General features: G+C 58.0%; 1 protein-coding gene across 2 annotated transcripts in view; it reads left to right on the top strand.

The window, feature by feature from the left end:
• The window catches only part of CXXC5 (CXXC finger protein 5), a 34,282-nt gene extending 22,859 nt beyond the window's left edge, over nt 1–11,423 (top strand). For both annotated transcript variants that reach the window (XM_060008740.1, XM_060008741.1), the window contains exons 2-3: nt 7,727–8,805; nt 10,367–11,423. In XM_060008740.1, coding sequence (XP_059864723.1) covers nt 7,888–8,805; nt 10,367–10,411 — 963 coding nt within the window. In that variant the 5' untranslated portion in view covers nt 7,727–7,887 and the 3' untranslated portion in view covers nt 10,412–11,423. The remainder of the gene's footprint in view (nt 1–7,726; nt 8,806–10,366) is intronic.
• Nucleotides 11,424–12,630: the final 1,207 nt, after the last annotated feature.

Below are 12,630 nucleotides of genomic sequence, written 5' to 3'. Positions count from 1 at the left end.
TGTTGGGGGAATGAGATGTGGACAGACTAAAGGCCCCCCGGGGTCTCTGGGGTAGCCCTGGCCGTCACTCACTTCCTCCTCCAGCTGCAGACTGCTGTGACCGCCCCTGAGAGGGGGAGGTAGCTGGAGGTTTAGCAGTGGTGGGGGCCCCCACCCCCCAGGAAACTCAAAACCCTGGGCCAGCCGCGGGTGGCGGGTTGGGGCCGGCACAAAGAGGGCCTCTGTGCAGGCCGGCTGGGCTGCCCGCAGGATTCTGGGGGAGGAGCAGGAGCCGGTTTCCGTCCCATTCTGCTTCCTGCGGAGGCCGCCGGAATGCCCGGAGCTCTGGCCCAGCCTGGCCCGTCCGGCCCACCCGCAGCCCCTTCCCCTGTCTTCCTGGGCCCTAGGGTACAGCTGCAGACTTCTCTGCAACAGCATCCCAACGTGTTTTGCCCGGAGCCTGAGAACCACCCCGCCAGGACCCTTGAGAAACCTAGAGGGTTCCCCTAGGCTGAGAGCTGAACTGGACCTCACCCTCCAGCCAAAACGTGCCTCAGAGCCTTTGGCCGGTGTTGGAGAGCCAGGCCTGGAGTCTTGGTTTCAAATCCTGGCTCTGCCGTTTATTGACCTTGTTGTGACCTTAGGCAGGTGAGCCTCATCTGTAAATGGGGCTAATACTAGTTAGCAAGTTTCAGAGAGAATTCAGTGAGAAAATGCACGTGAAATGCTTAGCACAATACCTGGCAGAGAGTGAGTGCTCATTATTAGGGTCCGCTGTTATCGTGTCCTCTGGGAAGATAGGAGAGGGAGGGGTCTGAATGCTCACCCCAGTAACCCTCACATCATCTGCGGCTTGGTCCCAACCCTCTGGCCTGCTCAAAACCCTTCTCTCCAGGCCTCAGTTTCCCCATCTGAAAATCACATCAAGAGCCAGTTCTGGCCTCTGGGTTGGGGGCAGGGGGGTGTTCACTCTCCGGAGACTTTTTTCTGTATCTCTCCACCTCCTTCCACATGGGCCCTTCTGGGCTCATGGCTCCTGCAGTTTGGGGTGAGGAGCAAGAACCATTCTTCTCCATTTTACAGATGGAAACTGAGGCTCAGTGTGGGGCAGCGTGTCAAAGTCAACAGGAAGGGACAGGATGGAGCCACAAACCTGGGCCTGCAGACTCAGTCCCCTGGCCAGTCCTGTGGATATGTGCCCTGTCCCCACCAATTCCTTGGCCCACATGTCTCTGAGCTGGCTTTCCCTGGCTTGTCCTGTGGTGAGGCCCACTGGGAGGGAGGTCCTAAGTAAGTGTGTGGGCTCTGATCCCAGGCTAGTGTCAGCTCAGACATCTCCACTTTAGGAAACCTTAGTCTAAGATCCAGGAGCTACCAAACAGGGAGGCCATCATTTTCTCCAGATCATAATTGCTTATCAAACTGCCTGTTCTAAATGGGGCAATCATAGTACTTCCTTCAGCAGGTGGGTATGAGGAGTCGATGAGACAAGCCATGTCCATTGTCTGGCACATAGGAAGGTCTCCATACACAAAGCTCTTATCCTCATGATGCCATGTTACAGATGGGGAAACTGGCTCAGAGGCCATATGCCACGGTCACACAGCAAGGAGGGCCCTCCAGGTCCTTTGACTCTTCCAGAGAAGGAACCTGGCCCAAAGGAGGTACCTGTTGAGGCAGGCCTTGTCTTTATCAGTGGTGTCCCAGGACCCTTGTCTCGTTCCCCAGAGCCCCACGTCAGGGAATACCTCCTGCCCGGGACCTCAGTGTTTTTTGTCCATGAAATGGGTTGATCCCCTCATCCAGCTCCTTTTGGGAGCTCTGTAAGGGCGAACAGAGCCCCCTATGCTCCTGGGTTTTCTCAGCAGCATGTTTCAGTTCTCAGGCAAGGGGGTTGAGCCTGCCTTGAGAATAGGGGCATAAAAGGCCAGGGGGTATGGAGTCAGGGAAATAGGATTGCAGCCCTCACCCCCATTCTGTCCTTGGCAGTTGGTCTTGGGGTGTTAGTCTTAGGGAGGGCCTAGTGGTATTGAGGGCGTGTCCCACCCCAGGCCATCTGCTGGGTGCTAACAGTGGTCAATGTGTCCTTGTATGTGTGTGTCCATCCATAGCTGGATACGTGCCCTGTGCTCTCCAGCGGGGCCTGCATTTCTCCTGGCCTCCAAGACCAGTGTCCCCATGTGTGTCTCCCTGGGCCTGAGTAGGGCTTTTTTTTCCCTCTGGAAACTCCCCAGGCTGAATCATGGAAATCAGAGATGGAAACCCCACACACACACACCCAATTGCTCAGCTCAGTTCAACCACCGTAGCCTGTGGTCTGCCCTCCCTGCCACCACTGGCCTGCCCACCATCAGTCAGTCTGTCCATCTTGCCTCCATTGGAGACCAAGGACACCAGCCCATCAAGGTGGCTGGAGGGGTCGTGAAGGGGTGTAGCAGGGATGTCAGGAGTGGGCATGGAAGTGTGGGGAAGGGTGCGATGAGCCAGGGTGTGTGAGTCTGCAACCTGGGCCTACCTAGATGACGGCAGGCTCTGCTGGGCCAGTGCCTGGGGTCCTGAAGGCCCTGATGAAATGCCACCTCTTCCAGGAAGCCTTCCTTCAGCAGGCAGGACGGCTGGGAGGCTATTCCAGCCAGCAGAGGAGTAGGGGAGGGATGGTGCCTTGTGCAAACTCTGCCCTTGGTATTGGTGATAGTTGCACAACTGTGTAAATTTACTAAAAAACATTGAATTGTACACTTAGAAATGGGTGCATTTTATAGTAAGTAAAAACTGTACCTCAGCAAATCTGTTAAAAAAAATCCTGCCCTTGGGCTTCCCTGATGGCACAGTGGTTGAGAGTCCGCCTGCCGATGCAGGGGACACGGGTTCGTGCCCCGGTCCTGGAAGATCCCGCATGCCGCGGAGCAGCTGGGCCCGTGAGCCATGGCCGCTGAGCCTGCACATCCGGAGCCTGTGCTCCGCAACGGGAGAGGCCACAACAGTGAGAGGCCCGCGTACCGCAAAAGAAAAAAAAAAAAAATCCTGTCCTTGACCTCAAGCCCCACCCCGTTGGGACCCTGCCAACCTCATAGCCACACCTCGCACCCACTTCCCCATTTCTTAGGAACACTTTCAGGTTCGTGTCTACTTTGGTAACCTCTCCTTATCCTTAACTCACAGGCTAAGCAGCCCTTTCCTCCAGAAAGGTCCCCTTGCCCCACTCAGTCCCCTTCCTGCTCTCTCTTTTCACATCAGTTCATGTGACCATCAGCCCAGCTCCTGTGTACCCCTCCAGAGCAGTGCCGGTCTGTTTCCTGCACTGTCTCCCCAGGACCACAGGGCATGGGGCCGCTATCGGGTAGGTAGTGCAGGCTGTGTGCAACTGAACATCTAGAACATCTCACTGTGGCCACCTGTGTACATGTCTCCGTGCAGACAGCACCATCCCACCCCATAGTGCCCGCCTGTCCTGCCCCCCTCCCCCATTGCTGTGTGGCCTGAAGGGCTCAGGACAGAGCCCTGCTGGGGATGAATCCTGGCTCCCCTGGCACTGAGGGTGGAGTGAGAGCTCTGCCACCACCTCTGGTGACCTCATTGCCAGCTTGCATTATGATGTCACTGGCCCAGCATTCCGGGTTCCTGCTTGAGTATCTCCAAGCCCCCCAGGTGGGAACACTCCCCTGGGGTCTGTAACAGCTTATCCACCCGACCATGTAAAGGTGACAGGCATGGTAACAACTCTGGGGGGGTGGGGGCAGCCTCGGGGTAGCTGGGTCACCTTTCCCTGGCAGAACAAAGGCAGTCACAGAGCAGGGTGACTAATACTTGGGCTCTGGGTTCAAGTTGTAGCCCCACTGGGCACCGGCTGTTTGACCTTGGCCTGACAGCTTGAACCTCCCTGAGCCTCAGTTTCCTCATCTCTGAAATTGGTTAATAGTTCCTTTTTCCCTGAGTACTGGGGAGGAGTCAAGGAGGGAGAGAAGACATGTAAAGCATGAGAGTGTGGGGCCTGGGACACAGTAGGTGCTCAATAAATGCTAACGGATAGGGTCGGTTAGTTAAGGGAGCCTGAGAGTCGCTTGGTGAGAGCTGGTTAGGGAGGGACGGTGTCCCGTGTCTTTTGGGGCTGGCCAGGGCCTGGGGGTAGAAGCAGAGGTGGCTCCACTGTCAGGAGAGGGGGCCCAGCTTTGACTGTCCCTCACTTCCCAGCTCAGCCAGGTGAGCTCCAGCCCATAGGAGGTGGGGCCCACAGCCTGGCCCTGAGACCAGGAACCCACTGACCCCCAGCCCTCCTTCCTTTCTCCTCCCAGGTTTTGGGCCAGAGTGGGCTGGGGCTCGAGACAAGCTGGGTCTCATCTGGCCTCCCCTGACCTCTGCCTCTGCCTGCCTCTCCTATAGGCATGTCCACCTGCCTTCTCTTGGTCCCCAGGTCCTTGCATCTGGGACTGTCTCCTCAGGGCTCTGTTTCCATGTCTCTTAGATCCTCTAGTCTCTGAGCTGGGCCAGGCACCCTGCGTCTCTGAGCCCAGTTAACTCAGTCTGTGTTCCCTATGATGCTCTGTCCTCTAACCTTGACCCTTTGCCCTGTCCTCTCTCAGTCCCTTTGTCTGACCCACCCCTCGAGTTCTCTTGTCTCGTGATCCTCTGTCCCCACCACCTGTCTCTATTCTTCTGGCCCCATGTCCCCCTCTGCCCCCCAGCGCTCTATGCCTGGGTTCCCCCCCTCACCCCCGCCCCCTGGGCTCTGTCCCCGCCCGTCAGCCCCTGGTCCCAGCTCCCGGCCGGCCCGGCTCCTGCATGGACAAAGGGGTCCTTTGTGGGCTGACCGCGGCTGGCGGGGCGGCGGGGCGCTGGCTCCGCATTACTGATGAAACGGAGCCCTTTGTTGTCCCTCCTCAGGCGCAGTATTTCTTTTTGGGGGCTGGATGCGTTCCTGGCAGGGCCGATGATGGATGCGCCCGCCGCCGCCCGCCTGCCCGCCAGCTTTCCCTCCCGCTCATTCCCGCTCCGCTTCAACGCAGCCCCAGCTCCTCCCCTGCCGCCTGGGCACTGCCAGGCCCTTCCTGGCCTGGGAGGGGGTTGCTGTGTGCCCTGCAGTAGAGGCCGGGGCCTGGGAGAAGGTCTTCTCTTATGTCCTCCCCTTCCATGAGTAGGGCACGTGAGCCCTGTGGTCAGTGGTCCACTGGGACCAGGGCATCAGCTTTTCCCAGGGTCTGAAGGAGATGAGCCGGGTACAGGGACAGATCTGGAACAGGCTTGGTTGGGGACCAGGCTTTGGGGACTAGACGTTGGTATCTGTCCACTCTGGGGTTTGAGTTGCCCTGTGTGCCAGCCCCCTCGTGTACCCCCCACCTTCACTTTCTGAGGCTGACAAACCAGTGTTCTGCCTGCAGCACCTGTTCAATGACATATCACATCCTCTGGGCCCGAAGTCAGCATGTCCCAGGACCTGGGTGGGGGTGGGGGAGTGGGGGGGGGCTTGGGGGAATTGTCCCTGAGGAAGGACAGAAAAATGAAAGATCAGAGAGATTCAAAGAGGAGGCCAGAGATGAACAGAACATGAGATTAGGTCCCCACCAAGAGAGACTCGGGATGGAGACAGAAGCAGAGAGACTTAGCCAGAGTGCCAGCCCTGAAAGCAGTCTGTGTCAGAGGGAGCTGACTTCTAATTGACCTGCCCGCCCCACACGCAAAGCCAGATCCTGGAGCTGGGAGGAGGGAGGGAGTAGAGCAAGAGCAGCGTTAATGCAGCTATCGATTTCTGCCACCAGCCAGCAGGCCGCAGAGGCGGGGGACACACAGAGGGGCTAGGGCGCAGACTGCTTCCCTCCCCACATCTCCAGCCCGCGGGCGTCTGCCTTCTTCTGTCTTCTCCCCTCAGCCTGTGTCTGGGGCTCCTGGGGCTATGGTCCAGGGCAGAGCAGCTGAGCTCGATGGGCAAGGGCTAGGTGACTTGGCATGACAGTCTCTGGCCCTGATCTCACTGGCCCTTGTCCCCAACACCTAGCCAGGGTCACTGATGCCTGGAGGAGTACTGATCTCTGAGGACAGGGGCCCAACAGCCAACCTGGGCTTGGGCCTTAGGAGGTAGAAGGGAGCACAGCAATCCTAGGGCATGTGTGACCCCCTTCTTCTTACTACGATCTGACCTCTGTGACACCCCCAGCCCAGCCTGGACACCCTGCCTGACCCTCCTGGGTTTGTCCTGGTGGAATCTGCCAGCTGGCCCAGCTCTTCCTCACCACCCATCCGCCTTCACTAGGAAGGAGCTTAGGTGGGCCCGTGCCTGCTGGAGAGAGGCAGGGAGTGGCTGGCTGGCTGCTGATGCCTGCCGTTCACCTCACCCTGGAGACAGAGCTTTTCCCTCGCCTGCACTCACTCCTCCTCGTGGCCACTCCTTAGCAGTCCTGGGCCAGGGGCCCTGCCTGCTCGGGGCCTCGATTTCCCCTTCTGTAAGTGTACAGTGTTGGACTAGATGACCTCCCGGGCCAGGCTGAGTCCTGTGACTGGGGGATGGTGGGGTTGCCTGGGGACAAAGATGCAGTGTGTGCCGCCCCTAAGCCCAGGGCCGGACAGGCCCAGCCAGATGTGCGCCTCCCCCTTGAGTAGCCAGCTGCTCGGGGCTGGGCCCCGTCCTCCCACCCCTCTCCTGGGGGTTGCTGGGCCATGGCAGGCAGACGCTAGAGAGCCAGGGCTGATGAGGAAACTACCACTCGGCTCCATCTGGAACAGTTCCTTCTAGAGCTCCTGGCCAAGGAGCCTGGCTGCTCACATGCCTTAGTCTTGGGGCCTGAGCAGAACAGGCTCTGTCCTGGGAAGGGGCACCTCAGACACGTGGACGTGGCTGAAGAACAGGCTCCATTCCCTAGAGGGTCACACCTACTCTCTGTCCCAGCTTGGCAGCAGCCAGAGGTCCCTCGGGCCCACAGTCCTCTCTGCTCTCACTGGGACCTCCATCCAGACCCATCTGGGAGCCAGGCTGGCACATAGCAGTGAGGCCTGAGTAGAGACAAGGGTCCCAAGGTTAGAGAGAGAGGGGGAAGTGTGTGTTGATGTGTGCACAAGCCCCCCACCCCCCACCCCCCTGCTCTTGCGGGAGAAGGCTTGTCCTCTGGTACACTGCTGCCTGCCCTCTAGCAGGAGGGTACATGCTCCTTGAAATAAGGGTTCTGCGCTCTCTTTGGCAAACTCTGTTAAACAAAGTCAGTTTTCTTTACCTGCAGAACTTGCCAGGGCCTTGAGATAATTAATGTGTATTAGGAATCTCTAATGAGCGTCCATGGGCGGCTTCCCATACCTTTTGGTCTGCGTCTCCAAGCTGTTCAGAGATTGTGCCCACCCCTCTTCTCCATAGTTGGGTCAGTGAAAGATGAGGAAGCAGAGGGTAACCTCTGAGGTTAATAAAGTTCTCCCACTCCCTCCTACCCCCGGCACAGGAAGGACTGCCTGCCTCCATCGGGTCTTCCCAGACCCTGGCAGGGCAGAGGGGGACCCAGCTGAGCCTCCACCGTGCCACTTGGTGGCTGTGTATCTATCCATGGGCTAGTCAGTTCTTCTCCCAAACCTCGTCTTCCTCACCTGTGAAACATGGTATTACTAGCCACTACTTGTGGGTTTCTCGTGAGTCTTAACTGAGGTAGTACAAATTAGAAATTCCTAACTGTGGCTGGCACTTAATGAATGCCTAGCCCGGCTGTGGTGGTTACAGTGGCGATACAGCTGGTGGTGGAGGAGGCCCTGACCCTGTATCCTCTTGTGCCAACAGAGTGAAGACACTTGCACGTGGACGCCTGACCATGTGCCTGCGCTGAGCAGCAGAGCCCACCAGGCATCTCTGTCGTGGGCAGCAGGACTCCGGTGCTCATCTGTGGACTCCCCGCAGTTGGCAGGTTCCCCCACCAGTGGGGTCTGGGCCTCGGCCCCACCATGTCGAGCCTCGGCAGCGGCCCCCAGGACACCGGCGGTAGCAGCAGCAGCAGCAACGCCAATGGCAGCAGTGGCAGCGGCCCAAAGGCGGGAGTGGCAGACAAGAGTGCAGCGGCGGCGGCTGCTGCGCCAGCCTCGGTGGCGGATGACGCACCACCCCCTGAGCGCCGGAACAAGAGCGGCATCATCAGTGAACCTCTCAACAAGAGCCTGCGCCGCTCCCGCCCTCTCTCCCACTACTCTTCCTTTGGGGGCAGCGGTGGCAGTGGTGGTGGCAGCATGATGGGCGGGGAGTCTGCCGAAAAGGCTGCCGCGGCCGCAGCTGCTGCCTCCCTGTTGGCCAATGGGCACGACCTGGCGGCGGCCATGGCTGTGGACAAAAGCAACCCTACCTCAAAGCACAAAAGTGGTGCTGTGGCCAGCCTGCTGAGCAAGGCAGAGCGGGCCACGGAGCTGGCAGCCGAGGGACAGCTGACGCTGCAGCAGTTCGCGCAGTCCACGGAGATGCTGAAGCGCGTGGTGCAGGAGCACCTACCGCTGATGAGCGAGGCGGGCGCTGGCCTGCCCGACATGGAGGCCGTGGCGGGCGCCGAAGCCCTCAATGGCCAGTCCGACTTCCCCTACCTGGGCGCCTTTCCCATCAACCCGGGCCTCTTCATCATGACCCCGGCGGGCGTGTTCCTGGCTGAGAGCGCGCTGCACATGGCCGGCCTGGCCGAGTACCCCATGCAGGGAGAGCTGGCCTCCGCCATCAGCTCGGGCAAGAAGAAGCGGAAACGCTGCGGCATGTGTGCGCCCTGCCGGCGGCGCATCAACTGCGAGCAGTGCAGCAGTTGTAGGAACCGAAAGACTGGCCATCAGATTTGCAAATTCAGAAAATGTGAGGAACTCAAAAAGAAGCCTTCCGCTGCTCTGGAGGTAACGGCGCCTTAGAGGGAGGTGTGTGGGCTCTTGGGTCTGTCTGGCAGTCCAAACCCACCCCCGCCCCCCATCCCCACCTTTCCTGCCTGGGCAAGTGTCTGGGGGATGCCCGGCCTGTCCATGGGCTCTGGGGTCCTAGGCCAGGCTCCGAGACGGCAGTTCACTGCCCCAAGAGTCAGAGCCACATCCCGAGATGCCCTTAGGTTGTAGTCTGCAACCTAGGCAAGCATGTAATTCCAGTCAGGGACCTAGCAGAATCCCTCCAGGCCCCGGGATTCTGAACCCCTCCTGGAGTTCTGGGTCAGGTATTGAGATTCCCACACAGGTCTTAAGTCTCTGACTTTCAGACATGTCGTAAAGCTTCCAGTCTGTGACCTAAGATTCTGGGACTCTCCCCTGCTCCATGTGAGGGGTTCTGTCCTGTAGACCCTCTGGCTTTGAGGGATAAGTCCTTCATTTGCCCCTTCAGAGCCCAGCCTTTCCCCCAAGGCCACCCAAGGATACAGCAGCTCCAGTGCTGACTGCTGTGCTCTGAGGCCTGGAAGACCCTAGCGCTAGGTACCTAGCTGACCTATTTGGGGTGCCCGGCGGCCCCAAGTTCAGTCTGGCTGCATAGTTGATGGCCAGGGTTCCTATGGGCTTGGGGTTACAGGGTGGCTTGAGCCTGGGATGTGGGTAAAGCCTGTCCACTATGGGATTGGCTTTGAGAAAGCAGAAGGGTTCCCATGCTGCTTTCTCTCCACCCTCATGGCAGGGCCTGTCCCCATGCCCCCAGCCATGAGAGCCTAGCTGTGGTGCCAGGCCTGGGTACAAAAGCATCTTTTCAGCCTGCTGTCCCTGCCCTGTCCCCGCCCCTCCACGAGTGGGCTTGACGCAAATGTCCAGAATGGTTGGAAAACAATAATGGCATCCCAGCCATGGCTATCCCCCCCAACTCACCCTAGCCCCAAACCTCATATCTGTTCTCCTGCCCAGAAAACACACCTGTATGCACACAAAAGCACCCGCTCTCCTCTCATGTAGAGACAGACAGATACACACACACACACACACACACACACACACACACACACACCCTGCCCTGTACACAGTCTTATTATAGATGCAGCCTTTTAATAAACACAGCAAGCATCCATCCTTCTCAGCACAGCTCCAAACACACTACACACTGTAGCATAGCTCAAGGCACACATCCTTGTATGCATCCAGTGCACACGCATACACACTCATTCGACAGAAACGTGAACACAGCTCCCAGATGCATCATGGCCACCTGCCGCTTGTAGCCTTTGGACCAGGGAAAGGGGGCTTGCTGTCTGGAAGGAGGGTTCCTGGGCACAGCGGCTCAGGAGGCCTCACGGTGCTCCAGGTTCTCCGGTGGTCCAGCGGGTCAGGCTTCTCTGGCCTGGCCAGGATGGCAGGAACTCCAAGGGGTGGCTGCTTTTACTCCATGCCCATTCCTCCGCCATGAGGCCATCCACAGGGGAACGTCTTTGCACCAGGCCCCGCCGGACCCTGACTGAACTCTCTCCTTGTTTTTGTCTCCCGCCCCCGCCAGAAGGTGATGCTTCCGACGGGAGCCGCCTTCCGGTGGTTTCAGTGACGGCGGCGGGAACCCAAAGCTGCCCTCTCCGTGCAATGTCACTGCTCGTGTGGTCTCCGGCAAGGGATTCGGGCGAAGACAAACGGATGCACCCGTCTTTAGAACCAAAAATATTCTCTCACAGATTTCATTCCTGTTTTTATATATATATTTTTTGTTGTCGTTTTAACATCTCCACGTCCCTAGTATAAAAAGAAAAAGAAAAGAAAAAAAATTAACTGCTTTTTCGGAAGAACAACAACAACAACAACAAAAAGAGGTAAAGACGAATCTGTAAAGTACCGAGACTTCCTGGGCAAAGAATGGACAATCAGTTTCCTTCCTGTGTCGATGTCGATGTTGTCTGTGCAGGAGATGCAGTTTTTGTGTAGAGAATGTAAATTTTCTGTAACCTTTTGAAATCTAGTTACTAATAAGCACTACTGTAATTTAGCACAGTTTAACTCCACCCTCATTTAAACTTCCTTTGATTCTTTCCGACCATGAAATAGTGCATAGTTTGCCTGGAGAATCCACTCACGTTTATAAAGAGAATGTTGATGGCGCCGTGTCGAAGCCCCTCTGTATCCATCCACGCGTGCGGAGCTGCCGCAAGGAGCTCACAGAGCGGGAGGGAGCAGCCCACCCACCCCCCGGGCCCAGGCCAGCCTCGCTGTACCCACGGTCCCCAGAATGGGACCCCCCCCCAACCCTAACAGTGATGATTTTGCAAAAACAAAAGTTCTGTTCGTTTATCCATTGAGATCTGGGAAGCTCATGTCTCGATATTTCTGATCCTGGCTACTTCCCTTAGAGAAAATGAGCCCTTTTTTTCTGGCCTCACTGATGGCAACAGAAGAAAGGGCTTCTTTGCGTGGGCCCTGCCGGTGGGGGTGGGTGCCCAGGGGCCCCCGGTGGCCTGGGCCCCCTTGCCCATGGCCAGCTTCCTGCTGATGAACATGCTGTTTGTATTGTTTTAGGAAACCAGGCTGTTTTGTGAATAAAACGAATGCATGTTTGTGTCACGAAGCACCACTGGCTTCTTGCTGTCCGGTTTTGGGGCCTGGCTTGGGGGCTGTTGCTGGGCAGGGGTTGTCTGGGACTACCTTAGGAAGGAGGACGGATGGCCCAGGGACATTTAGAGGGGGGATCTCTTGGGAAGTGAGGCCGTCTGGATCCAGAAGGGGGGCAGCCCTGGCTGACGGGATGGAAATGCTCTTCATCTGGAAGTGGCCGGTACTGGAGCACCTCACCTGCCTGATTGTACACCCTACCTCGGGATCTGGACCTCCAGGGACCTTCACTTACCTGGGACCACCTTCTCTGTTCACCTCAATGCATCAGGTCCGATCATTACAAAGTAGCCAGCAGGACTGGCTGGGGGTGGGCACTGAGCTGCCTGTTCAGGTTATTTGTTCTTCCTTGCAGGGATCTAGTAAGGTGAATCCCCAGGGATCAGTTTTAGCCCAAGTTCTTGGGGACTTGGCTACGCCTGGCACACGCACACACACAGTCATCCCCACGTACCCCCCTTCAGGCCTGGACGTGTCCCTGGCTTTGGCTCTTGGCATCCACACACACACCCCACCTCCGCCGAAAGATTGTTGGCACAAGGTCGTCTGGGACCTCCAAGACAACATGTCTGGGGAAGTCACCACACAGCCGCGTGGTCTAGGCCAGGGCAACCTGAGCAGGAAGGGGTGGTAGCTGCACGCCCCAGCCCTGGACATCACAGAGGCTGGATGTATGCAGGATGCGGCCTCTCATCCACTTGAGCAGGAGGCGTTCTCCCCACCCAGCTGCTCTGAGCCTGGCTGAGATGAAGCTAGCCTTGAGGAAGGACTTCCTGACCATGTTGGGGCCTGGCTTCAGGTGGGTGAGGGCTTTCGGGATGACGAAGGGGCAACTTCTAAAGCTGAGTGGGCGGTCAGGTGGGGGAAATGTCTCTGCCATTGTTCCTGGGAGGAAAGAAAGCAGCCATGTTGGGTGAGGGTTCTGACCCCCAACCCCTTCCCAGGTGTCACAAGCTTCCTTTGAGCACCAGGAGCTCAGCAGCCTGGCCTGGCACAGCAGGGGCAGGCGGGGGTGGTGGGAGGCAGCTTTCAACTTCATCTCTGCCTGGGAAAAATTCCCTTTCATGTGGCTGCCTGTGATCTCTCTGGGCAGCTCTGCCAAAGGTGGGGGGGGGGGCGGTCCAGCGGGGAGTAGGGGGAGGTGTTGCAGCCTGGGGCACCCTCGCC

Source organism: Delphinus delphis, chromosome 3 (assembly GCF_949987515.2).
Source record: "Delphinus delphis chromosome 3, mDelDel1.2, whole genome shotgun sequence".
Taxonomy (NCBI): domain Eukaryota; kingdom Metazoa; phylum Chordata; class Mammalia; order Artiodactyla; family Delphinidae; genus Delphinus; species Delphinus delphis.
This window is presented reverse-complemented; position numbering and strand designations above follow the sequence as displayed.